Source organism: Grus americana, chromosome 1 (assembly GCF_028858705.1).
Source record: "Grus americana isolate bGruAme1 chromosome 1, bGruAme1.mat, whole genome shotgun sequence".
NCBI lineage: Eukaryota > Metazoa > Chordata > Aves > Gruiformes > Gruidae > Grus > Grus americana.
Genome location: NC_072852.1, coordinates 193,507,440 through 193,523,445, shown reverse-complemented (window position 1 = coordinate 193,523,445; position 16,006 = coordinate 193,507,440). Strand labels below are relative to the sequence as shown.

Genomic DNA, 16,006 nt, shown 5'->3' with positions numbered 1-16,006 from the left:
TTTCAGCCTAAATTCAAGCTCCTTAGGAAGTCATCAGGGTCAGCTTCAGAAATGTGGTTTAAAATCCTTGGGTTTTGATCATGTTATATTTTGTCTTCTTAGGAATGGCAAAATTCTATTCAGAAGAATGCAGGACTTGCATTTATCGAGCTCATCAATGAAGGAAGGTAATTGATTTTAAAGCTTTTGAAAAAGTAGTCATTTTGCATTTATTCCATTGGGTAATAATACTTCCTCACCATCTGTTCCAAAAAAACGGTGAAAAGGCCACTTTAATGAAGGGATTTATTGTATAGATACTTTATACAGTAAATATTTAATTTGGAAATGTGTAAATTCTGAAAATTTTCTTTATTAACAGAAGGAAAATTGAGCTCCCATGAACTGTGTGTAAGTTTGGGTTTATTTGAGAATGAGCCACCATTTTCCAGAGCAGCAAGGTTGTTTTACCCAGACAGCCCAGGGAGCCCAATCTGTAAACCCATCTGCTGCTCCATCTGTTTCAGGAGCACAGCATTCATTGTACAGAGGCACTTCTCTATACTATCATTTCATGAGGAATTATTTTATCTAGAATTTCTGGTCCAATTTGAGTCCTGTAAAACACACAGGACATTATGTTTATAAGAGCTGCCTTGCTTTTGCAAATTGTTAAGATACTTTATTATCAATCCTCAAGTAATTTTAATGCTGTATCTATCTTCTACTTGGTGAAATGTTTGTCAGTACTTCCAGCCAGCAAGCTGGGCTGCAAAGGGGGACTCTTTGGCCTTCCTGGTAGTGGAATGCCAAAGACAAATGGAGCCACTTGTGTAATGTATGTGACTCATATTGGCCAGTACATTAAATCCATTTGAATCTAGATGTCTTGATATGTGCAGCCGAAAAAAAAAAAAAAAATTAGCAATATGCCTGTTGAAGAGATGTTGTCGTTTTATCTGTGGTTTCTTTTTTTTTTTTTTCCAATGGTATGTTATTATCAAAGTAAAGTATCAAATCTTGTCTTTATTATAGGGTATTTTTTGTCTAGCTGATATTTCAATGGTTAAATCATGCATTCATTTAAAATGATGTTTAGAAAACATCACAGTGTAGGAATACAGGAATATGAGTATCTGGAAAACAGGAGCATGTAGCTTATTACCCAATTTTTGGTTGGCGTAAATTCTCTTAGATTCCCTGTGCTCACTGAAGTTACACCGCAGTATAGCAGTTGGAAATGTAGTCCTTTCATTGGAAATTCTTCTTGCTATGAAGTGGCAACATGAGTGTACGCCATAATAGGCATCACCTGAGTGGGTCATGTACTGCACATTGTTCAATAAATATTACATGGTAATAGTCTGAATAATTATAGTAGGCTTATGTTCTTGGATAGCAATATATTTTATATATTTTATATATTTTATATATTTTTTTATTTTCTCAGCCAGGCTAGTGAGTTCAGATATTGCATGCTTGATATTGATAAATTGCTCATTCTGAACAAACCCTACATCTGCATATTTTTAGCCATCAGGTATTATCAGTGGACCCTCTACTACCCTCTAAAAATAACTTTTCAAAAAAAAGTTATTTAAAAAAAAAAAAAGAACTGCTGCTTAAATCCAGTCAAAGGAATGTCTAATCAAACTGCCCATAGACACATGTTCCTCCGTATACTTTTGTCAGAAAGGTGTTTTAGAACAAGTGCGTGTGCATTACTAGAACGCTCTTCTTTGCAATCAGACCATTTGTTTTTAATTTACCCTTTTGGGTATAAAGATAACAATCCTTTAACTGGAAATTGTTATAAATATTTATTCTGCTTAATAGCTAAACTTGTGAATGCAATTCATCAATCATAGCTCGAGAATGCAATTGTGCAGTTGTCAACAATTAACAAGACATAAACAGTTGATGAATGTGCAGCTGAATTAAAGTGCTCCCTAGGATAACCTGAAATTATAAACTGGATCATTTAAAGGAATCTAACAAAGGATCTTTATAATTAAAACAAAGCAGGGTTAATGGGATGTAAAATTGCATATAATCGCTGTGCAATAATGATTGAATTTTAAATTATTAAGAGCAAAATGAAGACTAAGAATATTTTGAAGGACTTTCTGGGTAAGATTTTGAAAGACCTGGGTAATAAATCTACAGTTTTGAAAAAGCTTTTTCATTTGAGCATGAAGGAAAAGGTTTGGATGTAATGCACAGGATCATAGCTTTTAATATCTTCAGTTATATGTCTATCTGTTTTAATACATGGATGCTATAAGGTAATTTTCTGAGTACCTAACTTTTGTTGTTTCTGCTTGAAATAATTTGAGTGCCTTTCCGATCTTTGACTTTATTAGAAATGTTCTGGAATAAAATATTTCAGTTTAGTTGTAGTTAAAAAATATAACATCTATATTTCTGTCACTTTAATAAATGGCATTTTCATTTTAAATCAGTTGATTTATTGTGTTTGTTTCTGTTTTTTCTTGTTTTAGATAATGTTTTGTTAGGAAGGTCTGAACGACACATATTTGTAGAATTCAGCATACAAACACTGATACGGCTTTCTAAAACAGGAACTGTTATAGCAGTTTTTAGTATAACAGGACTATCTAACCACAGATTTAAATTAATACTTTCAAGGAAAACATAAAAAATATATTTAATTTGGAAGTGTAGAATAATACTGTCTGTAATATACCTGAAAGATTTAGAGACATCCTGGTTATGATCTTGAACTTTATTCTTCTTTTTAATCAGTCTCACGCTATGAATATGTGATGTTGAGGGTATCACACATGTCAAGACTTTCACTGATAGCAGCTTAATTAGGATTTCAGATTTACATTAGGATATACACATAAGTAGGCTTCTTAATTTAAGAGCTGGATGCATCTGCAATGTTGGCTGTAAAAGGAGACATGAAAAGAGTTCTTTAAGAATGATGTGAGAGAGAGATTACAACCCACATTTAAGCCGGGTGGTGATGGATGAGGTCAAAAGAAAAGGGTGCAGGGTGACAAGAACAAGAGATAAGACAGGAGCATTCACCTCAAGTAAATATGCATACAGCTTGGGAAACTAGCAGTAGAAATTACTCCACATGCAATCGCGAAACTATGACATCACTGGAATGAATGAGATTTGGTGGGACAGCCTGCCCTGCATGACAGAAGTGCTGCGATGGACAGATACAAATTCCTTGGGAAAGACAGGCAGAGAAAGCACGGAAGGAGTGTTGCCTTCTCTGTGAAGGAGCAGCTCAGATGTGTGGAGCTCTTCAGTGGGGTGGATGACAATCTGGTTCATAAATTGCAGGACAGGATGAGAGAAGAGTCCAGTAAGGGTGACATCCTGGTGAGAGTTTGTTACAGACCAGGGAGGGAAAGGAAGAAGCATCCTTTAAACAATCTGAGGAAGTATCTGGATCACAAAACCCTAGTTCTCACGGGGATCTTTAACCTTCCTGACATCCTCTGGAAGTGCAACAACATGCTTCAACCAACCCTCAATGGAGGAGCTACAAGCACAATGCTGTCACCGCTGACAAAGAGCATCAGAATATTCCTTTTGGTAGATTTATAAAGCTCTTCATAGGTTTCTTCATCAATTGTAGTTACAGTTTCTTCCACATCACCCAGAATCATATTGAAGTGCTGATCATATGCATGTAGTCTGCCTCTAAGCTCTCTCTTTTGACATAAATTCGTTCATCTAGACTGAATCCGATGAGATCAAGTGGCTCCTCTACAGTATTTGTTGTTTGTTGCTGATCCATCTCATTCGCCATCTTTCAAAACACCTCTTTGAATGTGGTCATTAATGACACCTTGGCTGTAGGTACCGCAAAATAGTGGAATTCAAGATGTCCATGGAGAGTAGCAGAGTACAAACTTCCTGAGTGTGGGTTTTAGCTTTTTCAGGAAACTGATAGGTAGGATCCCATGGCAGGCAGATGTGGAGGTCAAGGGAGCTCTGGAAAGGTGGCAGGCATTGTCCAAATGCCAGAACAGGAGAAAAAGTAGATGTATCAAGAGACTGGTTTGGTTAACCAAGGAAATTATAGTAGAGCTCTGATGCAAAAAGAGAGTACACAGGAGGAGAGTATCAGAGTTAGAACACTACATTCTGAATGGATGGACAACTAAATAGGTAGAAAACTGGCTACATAATGGTGCTCCGAGGATTGTGGTTAATTGGTTGTACTCTACCTTGATGGCTTTGACAAGTGGAGTATCTCAGGGGTCTATCCTGCCTAAGAGATGGATGTTACAGATCATTGCCTATTAGTCTTTCAGAATTGGATTACTATCCTCATCTTCCATTTTCTTCCCCCTTTATGTTTTCAAAACACTCACCTCTTTAAAAAGGTGAGCTTTGTCTTTCATTTAAAATAATTTCCTTTATTTTTTACAGAATGTCCTCATTTTAAATAGCAGGAGTAGTCTTATCATATCATAAATTTGAGGAAACATGAGACTATATTTCATCTCAGATTTAAAATTTTAAGCTTTATTTCTGTAATTTCATCTCTGTACCTAAGTCTGCTTTCTGCCTTTAGCCATGAAAATATATACTTTTGCATATCCACCTACCGGGATCTCCAAGCATACTTAAAATTCACAGGAGGCCTTTTTCTTTTAAACCTTGCTTTGTTGAGAGGTTTCACTAATTTTCTGGAAAGAGTAGCAGAATGTTTAAATAGACTGGAAATTTGTGTTTGTTTAAATTTAGATGAATTGCTGATTAAGTCCTGAAAGGAGGCTAATAAAGACTTACATTCTTTCCATGTTACCTCAACTAGGATTGTTGGGTAACTGCAGCAAATTTTCTTTTGGACATCCTCTGCTGCAGTTTGGCAGTTCTGATATGTTTAGTTTGTGGTAAATGAGCTCACAGTCATTATTCACTGTCTGAAATACTTCAATGTTCAGGCCCTGTGTTAAAAGGTATATCTATGATGCCATTTGCCATACTTGATTTATGACATGCGTTTACAGTTGGATCCCTAAATACCCCTTGAAGAACTCATTTAGTAGTTGGGTCCAGGAAGGATGGAGAAAGGATGCTGTTCCTTTTTTCTGTCTTGACAATGATCTTGATCACAGGAACCTTGAGGTCAGAATGAGGAGCTCACCTGAATCATCCAGGACTGCAAGATACTTGGTGTTCAGACATCATTGATATTATGTAGCTGAGGGCTACCAGAACAACTTGCAAAGGATTCCAGTCTAATGAGCAAAATCTAATATACGCAAATCCAGGCAGAAAACAGCACTGAGGAAGCAGCAGCACTCAGAAACAATATTTAAATAAGAACAAAGCTGTTTGATTATTCTGTCTTTGACAGATGTAACCAAATTCTGTTGTTGTATTGTCACCCTCACCAAGTGTAACTTTTGATTGGAGGAATCCTTTATTAACTGTGAGTGGCTATTTTGTGGAAATTCATCCTAAATGTCATCTTCCATTGGTAGAGGATTCCTGTCATAGATACTTCTGTAAAACTGGACACTGAATGTATTTCTGCTCCAGCTGAGGCATGAGCTTGAACTCCATTAGATGTGTTTTTTTATAATCTCATATTCTTTACCACAGCTGTCCTTGCCCTACCTCCAGACTAATAGCTTGTGCTAGACAAAGCATACATTGTTATGGTAACTATCTATGTACTTGTGGAGTCAGTACAGCTGGAGTTAGAGGTTTTGAGGCATCCTCTCACCTTCTAGCCTTGCCTGATCCAGTCACATCTCAAAAGGTAGGCTGATTCTGAGATGCAGGCCTTCTCAGTTGTAACTGCTGGTCTTGGATGTTTACTGGATGGTCACTATTTCAAAGATACAGATTCCTCTTGATTTAGAAAATTCTTATGCAAAATAGAAAACCTGTATGAGGAGTGGAACAGATTCTTTGTAGTCAACTTTTACTGAGTCTGTTACAGCTTCTGTGGCATTTCTGAAACAGTAATAGTTACCCTCCATGAAGTTTATCTTGCCAATGTGCTCATGTTGTAGTCCAATAGCTGGTCTTTGTACGCTCTAATTTCAAACTTTTCTCTAGTAAATTCTTCATCATTGCCCTTTTGCTAGAAATCAGGCCCCTGTGTTACATGTTACCTTCTAAAGTTTATAGGAATTTACTTTCAAAGTATTTATAGCAGTACTGTATCTTGTAGAACTTTAAACTCTTCAAGTTAGACCAATTTATGAATCCTATTATAGATACCAAGTGCAACAAGAGGTTTCATTTCTTATGAATGCCATTAAAACTAATAATTGTCAAAACAACTGTGTTTGGTGAAAAAGTGGCATATTTCCAGGCTGCTTCTTGGAAAAATTAAGCTATGGGCATCTGATGAAAGTAAGTCAGAAAAACATCTGTTTCCCTGGACATGTGAGTTGGCAGAACTTCAGGAATGAGTAGAGGAAACAAGAACTTAGCTAAATTATAACAAATGTTCATTTTGTAATCTATTTTGAAAATTGCTGCTTGGGAATGATCTGGTTTTTTAGTTTATCTCAAATGAAAGAAAGATTGGGTAACACAAGCACAATTGTTTTATCTAGCAGCATAACAGCTAGAGCCCTCTCTCTCTCTGTGCGACAATTACTAGGAAGAACTGACTGCAGGATAGCAAAGTCAGTTTAGAACAGTCAGTGAGATATGAATTTTCATCCTTCAATTCTGATAGATATACAAATAGCACTGTTTGTCACAACATCTCCAAATACACATCTAAATGTGTTGCAAACATTTTATGGTTTTTACATGTTTCCAAGAGAGTTTGGGTACAGTCTTATCACCGTCTCTATTTCCAAAACTCTAAAAAAAAATAAACAACCTCTCCTGGGCTCTGGCTATTTACCTGAATGACTTCTTGGAACATGGAGCTCCACAATCCAGCCTTTTTAAACCCCAGTATCTGAAAAACAGGGGCTTTAATTAATTACATGTACTTTTTCACAACTTCCTTTAACCTGTAAGCACTCCGGACTTCTAAAGTAACCTTGCTGAGGACAGAATTCAGGAAAGCAAGCCACATGGATTTAAAATAGCTTCTTACTTACTCCTAAACAACATGTGCAAATAACTCATATTTATGAATCAGCAGATCCTGAGATGTGCTCTTGCCCAGTCTTCTCTCACTCGTAAGTCTGAGACTCTTCAATTTTTACGTAAAAGAGAGCCTACCATTCACTCTTATTCCTACAGTTACGTCCTGTCATGCTTATTTTAAAGTACCAGCATATCTTAATTCTAGTTTTTACTTCCAGTTTCCATATGTTCAGCTGGAAACTTCACAGCTATCTGTAAAGAAAGCTCATTTCCCTATAGAGGTGTACCAGGATTTGAGTCACGAGTGATTTCAGACTGCTTTGTTGGTGGATTCCTTACTGAAAGTCCTTTGATTCAGTCTAAAGACAAATCAAATCCATTTCCTAGTAAGGGAGTTTTAACTGTAGTTCATAAATTTGTGGGCATTAATAGAAATCAAGTTTGTCTTGGTAAAGAGAAACCATAAGTTATCAAGTCAGTGTTTAATCTCTACCTTATGTCATAAGCATTGCTGCTCAAAGAGGATAAGATTTTTGCTGGTCATCAGTTCCTGGTTGAGATCAGCTCAGCTGGGGAAGGACACAGCAGCACATTTGGCTTCAATTCTGGTAGGAGTTTCAGTAATGCAACTGAAGAAATGGTCACACAAGATAAAGCCATTGTTTCAGGTCAATGTCTTTTTTCTTTTGGTAAATCATGAATTACTGGAAAACAGTATAAAAAGTATAGCAAACCTGTGGTGATACTTTTCATACAACTCCTTAGTCCTTTGGGAGGACTACTTGTGTAGAGATTAATAAGTATGACCAGAAGGCCTTATTCATCACTGTCTCAACATCAATCTATTTACTAGGTCTTTTGGGGGTGGGGCTTGCTAAGGCAGGATGAGGATTTACAATGGTGAATAAGAACAATGGGTATGATTCAGTCACAATAAATGTTCAGTTGTCAGTGATAAGGAGATCTCACTAAAGAAGATTTTTTTTCTAAAGGAGAGTAAAAATGGCACTGTTCTCAAATTTCAGATCTTCCCTCTGTTTAGCAAGCTGGAGAGGGACTGTTTACAGGGGCATGGAGTGATAGGACAAGAGGTAATAGCCTTAAACTCAAGGAGGGTAGATTTAGATTAGATATAAGGAAGAAATTCTTCACTGTGAGGGTGGTGAGGCACTGGAACAGGTTGCCCAGAGAAGCTGTGGATGCCCCCTCCCTGGAAGTGTTCAAGGCCAGGTTGGATGGGTCTTTGGGCAACCTGGTCTAGTGGAGGGTGTCCCTGCCCATGGCAGGGGGTTGGAACTCGATGATATTTAAATACCCTTCCAAACCAAACCATTCTATGATTCTATGATTCTATAGGCATTTTGTGCCTCAAGCTCCTTCTTAATTGGATTGGTCATCCAGGTGCAGGATGATGGTTTGGGAAAGATCCAGAGAATATACTTTTCCCCAAAAGGGAGTGCTCTGTAAAAATCTATGCGTGGGAAACATAGTTGGGCAGATGACTGAAATACCAATCAGAATATATTGGGTGGTTTTCAAACCTGCATTAATATAAACATTATACAATGTAATATGTTACATAAATATTTTATAACATAACAGTATATGGAGTTCACGTTCTTGAGAATATGTGCTAGACACTGTTGGTTGATCTTTTAGAAATATCTGAGGACGTAAAAGACCAATCTATCACTGAAATTTTCTTGTGTAAAATCATAGAATATAGGGCTAAGAAAAAGGTAAACATAATTCTAGAATTGCATCAGAAAAGCTATTTCCAATGAAATAAGGCAGCGTTAATGTTACCATGTAAATGGTGACTAGAACTTGTCTAGAATACTGCTGGCAGTTTTGGCTATGCACTTGCAGAAAATCTAAAACCAGTGTATGAAATTAGTAAAAACCCAAAAGGCAATCTCTTTTACTAACTGTTTTGTCAAACAAGAAAAGTCAGAGCGCTGATTTACTTAGCCTAGTAAAATAGGGGTAGACGGACTATCAGGTCAACAGAAGGAAGAAGAATAGTGTAAACCTAAGGGCAATATTTGCATGAAATGAAACAGTAAAGACTGCTGAAGAATACACTTGGATTAGAAAGTAAAATAGTTTTAACCTTCAGAGGACCTTCCAAAGCTGTGCTGGAGGCAAGCAACTTGATCACATTTTCATAAACTGAAGATATATTTCATAAGCTAGATTTCATGAAAATGCCTGTCATAAACTAAAGGTAGTTTATGAAAGAGTCTGTATGACGTAGCTGCATGTCACAGTGAAGGAGTGAATTTGGTGACCCAGAGGTACTTGTTCCTTTCTCTTATTTGCAGTGCGTGAAGGGAGATTTTTTTGATGTACTGGCAGCTTTTGATACTACTAAGTGTGAGATTTGTCTATTGTTTTTTCGATGAAATCCAAAAGATAGTTGTAAGCACTTTTTCTTATGCCAGAAAAGTCTGAGGTTTCTTTTTTTTTTTTTTTTAAATCTTATGGCATGCATGTGATTGAGTTAGTAAGGATTTAGATAAATTGGTAAGTATTCAAAAGATGACGACATTACCACGCATGTTCATCAGGTGTAACCAGTTAGGACAGTACGCTGAGTTGTGCTGTGTCTATTTGAATTTGAGATTCAATCAGAGTTAGCTGGCTATGATTTAATCCAGATATAACAGTAACAACACTTTTGCCATCTTTTCCTTAGTAGAAATATAGTTTGACAACACAGGATAACTTCCAGTTAGAAGGAAAAATTAGTACCAAAAAAATATTTTTAAGTAGTGGTTTTATATTTCAAAAAGTAACAAGTTTCCTTGAACAAGCACAGCAAGAACATAAGCAAATTGCTTTGCAAAAACCTCTGTAACGCATTGCTTCCCTGACCTTGTAGTAACTGCCTTTCCTTTCAAAGCTAAGGTGACATGTTTAACACCTTTAACTTATGCTTCTGTTTTCTGCCCTACATTCTTGCACTTACAAATCAAAAGATCCAGGCCAAGGCTTCTTGTGGAGGCATGCAAAATTTCTAAATGATGGCCTAGATTTTAACCCTTCTCTTTTTCAAAAGTCTGTCTTTCTGGCAAGTGACTTTAAGACTAGTATAATTCTTAATGGTTGTCTAGATGCAAAAGCATAGTTTACCTAGTCTTTGAAGTTCTATCTTTGGTGCATACAAGCATCTAAGGTAAGTGAATCACAATATATCCCTTATTAGCACACATTAATACAACATTATTTAATGATTATATAGTGTTGATAGGCCATGGCCTCACTTTTGTCATAATCCCAATGTCCCACAATACAAACCATTTTTCTTCTTTTTCCTGGAGAAATCACAATCAATGATAGAGATATGACAGTGCATGAAACAACTGTCTAGTCACAGTTGAAATAATACTGAGATATCCCATAAAGATTTTTGACAATAAACAAAGAAGGACTGGACTGGCCTATGTTCATTCTGCTTAAGGTTAGCACCTGCTAGAGCAGAGTATCTTCACTCATCCTACACAGCACATAGTCCAGCTCTTCCCTGAAGCCTGTACAGTTCCTGTTAAGATATCATTACAATTGTGTCTCTTTAGTTCAGGTTGCTTGGAATAACATGAGGGCCACACACTAGAATGATGTGTTCTATGTGTGCTTGGGATATGGTGTGAAAACACCTGCAGAACTTTCTTTGGTATCATTGGAGAGCGTTTAAGTTGATTCAGTCTCATCCATGTGTCTTCAGTGAACTGTCCCTTGGACCATGCCGATACATTTTCTCGATGGAAGTTAGAGTGAGCCAAAAAATGAGTGGGAGCCAAACTAATAATTTGAGTGCAGTAGGCAGTCAGGACCCAGTGCTCAGGCATGGTCCCTGGTCCCCTCTTATGTGTGACCTCCTTGACTTTGGACTCTGAAGTCCTGTGGCATTTTAAGGTTACCTGAAATCTGGCTTAGTTCACCTAATGTGCTGTCCAAAAGCTGCAGTAACTCCAAAGTTGTTCCCAAATGCATCAGGTCTTTCAGTCTCTGGGGCAGAAAGGTCCATTAGAGGGACGGGAGGTGCAGCTGGGGTCACCAGCAGTTTCAACCAGCTGATTTGAATCATCTGCTGCATGTCTATAAAATTTTTCATTTTCTGTAAAGCAGCCAGAGACTAGTGTTGACAGATAGGTTTTTTTTTTTCTTTCTTTCTTTCTTTCTTTCTTTCTTTCTTTCTTTCTTTCTTTCTTTCTTTCTTTCTTTCTTTCTTTCTTTCTTTCTTTCTTTCTTTCTTTCTTTCTTTCTTTCTTTCTTTCTCTTTTTTCTTAATATCTTTTCCCTGAGTATTGGCAAGAGATTTATTTACAACTTGTGGAAATTAGCATTCTCTGGGAATCCATTTGAAGTCCCTTGTAGGTGTTTTAGTGTATAAATGGGCACAGAGAATGTGAACACTTCTTACTACTGATAAATACGACTAAGATGAAGATAGCATGTATTTATCATTGCTCGTGAACATTGACATCTGATTGGGTTTTGAGGCATAAAGACTATGCCCAGATGTCCCAAATAATAAACCCAGTGGATTGAAGTTAGTCTCAACCTTTTCTCACCAAATTATTGGTGGCAGGGAGTGTCTAAGAAACCTATTGATTTCACCTAAAGCCATTTTGAAGTATAAATCCTGCCTGGACCACAGCTGACTCAGAGATACTGAATTTGCACTGTACTCCATTTATTCAATAGTTTATTCATTCAGGAAGGGATGCAGAGCTAATAGACACTTGAAATCTGTGTGTTCAGTTTTGAAATCCTAGCTAGTTGCTTCCAGGTCGTTAATGTCATATGGAAAAGTTCAGGAAGACCTGTGATGCAAAATTTGATTGCAGATGTTAAACACTCACTTTAGTATTTTCTCATTTTAGAGAAGCTTATTAAAGTCATGAATGCTCACTCCTAATCCATATCTGAGGGCAATTCTACACTGACCTCTTAACAATAAAAACCTAACACTTAACATCAATAAAATACTAAGGCATATCTTCCAGCAGGGTAGATCAAAAAATAAAGTTAAATTTTGAAGACTACAATGGAGGGAACTTTAGCCTTTCAGCTTATAGTTTGCCAAAACCTTTTTGCTTTCAAGAATAGCAAAGGGTTAGACATAATAAAAAGGCTTATTAACAGCATGAATATCTGCTGTGAAACCCTGATCCGAGTTTCTTTGTCTTTATCTCTAAACAGAGGCCCCAACATTTATGTCTTCCAATGCCACACACCCATATTAAACATTAGCTCAGGGTAAGTGATTTCATTCCTTCACAGATGGTAGGACACACCAAAGGAGGCAAGGATAAAGTTCAGATCTTTCCATCGTATAGGTGTAATCATAGTAATCACAGTTTTCATTTCTAATAATCATGACTTTCATTTGTGGTGCTTTTAAGCACCAGACACCAACCTTAGGGTAGAATTTGCTAGAAATTTCAGATTCTTAATATAAGAATCTCTGAAATCAAGTGTTTCCCTGATGGTGCAAGAAGGAAAATCCCAGACCGTGTGCCAATTTGACACAATGAGAAACAGTTCTTCCTGATCCTAAACAGACCTGTCAGATCTTTGCATCCTGAAAGATATTTTCCCCTTGCTTTTAAGAAGAGCAAAGCAATTTTTAATAGGACAGGCAACCTTAGATATGGACTGTAGGGATGAGAAAGCAGTTGCTTCCATTCTTCCTTCTCAGTAAGATATCAGCATTATTAACAACACAGTTTTATTCATACTGCAATTTTATTATGCATCTCATGGTATTTGGTGATCCTTACAAGAGTCTTAATTTAAGGTGTCTGATTGACATCCTCATTCTCAGTCCAATCTTAATCTATTTTTTTCCTTCTTTTTAAGTAAGATTTGTCTAGTTCTGATGCCATGAAAGCTTGGAAACATGATCCAGTGTTTGAAAAACATATAAGAGATATTTATATTATTTTGCAATTTTAATAGAATTTTATATCTTTGGTAATCTCATTATTTTCTAAGACTTTGAAATTGGAATATTTATATTCAATGATGTAATGGTATCAATAAGAGTTTAAGAAGTTGTCTAGATTTTTTTAATGGTAGTGTAGCATTCATATTCATATTGATACTGCTGTTAAAAACATGCTCAAAATATAATACTTCCATAAAGAACTTTTTCCTTCAATAATAAATAGCAAGCTTTTTCCGTATAACATGATTTGTTTGTACTTTCATGAATGCAGAAAATTTGGATAAATTTAAATTTTTCCAGTCAACTAATTTGGCAATTGCATTACAGTAGTTTCATTATTTTTTTTTTCCCATTTAAGTAAATCTGCTGAAATAGCTTGGTACATCAAATACAAAGGTTGATTTTAGATTTTTCTTATTTTAGATTATTGTGTCATGCAATGAAAGACCACATAGTGCGTGTTGCAAATGAAGCAGAATTTATTTTGAACCGACAAAGAGCTGAAGATGTCCACAAGCATGCTGAGTTTGAGGTAAGCTTGAAAGTTGGTGCATTTCTGCTTCTCTGTTTTCACTCAGTTGTCACCTAGACTGTAACCCCATACAATAACGATTTTTTCTTCCAAGAAAGAAATTTACATTGAAGGCATTTCAAAACTAGTTTTTAAAAGCTTTGGTAAATGTCAAACACAAGGATTGGGTTTAATTTCTCATCTCCTTACTGAAACTCATGAAAACATTTATAGCTTGAAGAAATCCCTTAATCAGAATATCTAAACTGATATGGCAGACCCTTAGGTTCACAAAAAAACTTTTCTGATTTATTGAAAATAGTCATGTAAATCATGTTAGCAATTATTTTTGTGGGATTTTATCAACAGTGTATATGAGCTCAATAAGAAAGAAAAGCAATTAATACACTGAAGGCACTTCACAAAAATAAGAAATAGAAATGTTTTGTTAAACAGGATTAGCATTTTAATGTATTTTTGTTAGAATATTTTGCATTTTGGAGCACTTTAGAACATTTACTTGCTATAATTTATATATTGAAATATGATATTACATCTCTTTCTTGCTGGTTAGGAATCATTAACTATTGACAGTAAGATTGTGTTTAAAATGTCTATGCTTTTTAAGTATCGGAAGAAGTAACAGAGCAGCTGACTCCCATAACTCTTTAATGTCTATAATTCTTACTCCTAAAAGGAGTCAACATTCAGTTACTTTTTTCATCAATGAGTGTTTCAGTATACAATTTAAATTACGTTGCTTGAAAATGATATGAATATACAAACCCCCCTATTTTTAAAATATATGTTTGGTTTAACAGGTTTTTGATTATTTCTTCAGGATTAATTTTGTTCCTATGAAAAAAAATTCATGCAAAAGTGATGGAGTAAAGTTAAAATTTCATTTTTGACGTGACTTTATCAAATATGTTTTTGCATTTTTATGGCATTTTATACATTTCAGCATCACTGTTTATTATTATTTCCAAACCTGCCTGTGCTTGCATACATTTGTGTATATGTAAGTTTATACATATACACAAACATACACTTCCACATGTTTTATTTCTCAAATGACCTAACATTAAGATAGACTGACTTAGTATTGATGATAATAAATAGCTATATCAATCCCTTCATCTGTCAGAAAATGTCAACAAGCACCTGGTGGCTAGAAATAGGATCCGGTAATCTTAGTTTTGATGAGGTTTTTATCTCCTTGAAACAGCTCTTTTAAATGTGCACTTTGATGTACTAGTTCTTGTGCTCCTTGACCTAGCTGAAAAGTGTGAGACACAGAGATATCTGTTGTCATTTTGAATACACGTAACCTTTACTTCATTTTGTCAGAGCAGACAGCAGACACTTGTCATATGGGACTGCAACAACTTTATTACCAAGCATATACTGGATATTTTTAACTTAGATAAAATCACATTTACAATTAAGTGTGTGTCAGAGTGAAGTTTCATATTGCCCCAACAATAAATAACATTTGATATTTATCAGAGCATCATGCAGTAACCTAAGATGACAATAGAAGATTGAGTTATCTGCTCTTTGAAGAATACATTGAGGTATAAGATCTGTCAGAACTCTAGACAAAATGAGAATATTCAGTTAACTTCCAGCTTCTGTTAGCAAATAGGATTTAGAATATTAACTAAATTCCCTAAAGGAATAGCCTTAAGTCAGTCTTATTGTCTGGTAAAGAAACCAACATATTTTTCATATATGGAAAATTTTCATTATATTTGTCACATGAAAAACCTCAGCTAGATGTTTTGGATGAGTAAGATAAAATCTGTGAGTCATAAAAGAAAATTATGAAATGTAGCCTGTGTTAAATATGAAACTCAGATGTACTTAAATAAGGCGATGGTTAAAGTCTGAAAGAATGTTTTATATATTGTCTTTAATAATGGTAGGTATATAACTGAACATTTTATTATTCGTCCTACTTGAAAGTAGTAGGGACAAAGAGATTTCTGGTAGTTTTCTGTTGCATAATTGTAAATCTGTCATTTTGTTTTAATAAGCTGTATTGGTATATGTTCTGGGGTTTAGTACATGTTAATCATTGCTCTCAGCCAGAGAAGTGAGTGGCTATTTTATTTTTACCTTTTAAACTTTAATCAAATCATTATGGGTGCAATGATTTGGCCCAAGCTGCACCAAGTTACTGTGTCGCCTGTGTGGTGGGGAGGCCATGGACCAGAATCTAAATTTTATCCTGTGACTCCAGTTGCAAGTCAGGGCCAGGGAAATTCCTCCCAGAATGGGTGCCTCACAGTTAACTTTCATTTTGTTAACCTTTGTAATTGTTCAGGAAGAAAAATGAAAATTTAATTTTACTGTCCAATGAGCTGGTGAAATATTAACCTCATTACTAAGGCAGATCATTGTACTAATTGGTGCTTCTCTGTACAAGAAGATAAATTGAAAAATGAATTAACCCTTTATGAATTAGTGTAACGATTGTTCTTTTCCAGATAGAT

General features: G+C 35.7%; 1 protein-coding gene and 1 pseudogene across 7 annotated transcripts in view; one reads left to right on the top strand and one right to left on the bottom strand.

Moving 5' to 3' along the window:
* NBEA (neurobeachin) overlaps window positions 1-16,006 on the top strand; it is a 517,855-nt gene that overhangs the window by 262,801 nt on the left and 239,048 nt on the right. For all 7 annotated transcript variants that reach the window (XM_054837772.1, XM_054837762.1, XM_054837753.1 and 4 more), the window contains 2 exons: window positions 103-167; window positions 13,421-13,529. In XM_054837772.1, coding sequence (XP_054693747.1) covers window positions 103-167; window positions 13,421-13,529 — 174 coding nt within the window. The remainder of the gene's footprint in view (window positions 1-102; window positions 168-13,420; window positions 13,530-16,006) is intronic.
* LOC129211186 (U6 snRNA-associated Sm-like protein LSm3) lies at window positions 3,483-3,775 on the bottom strand (annotated as a pseudogene).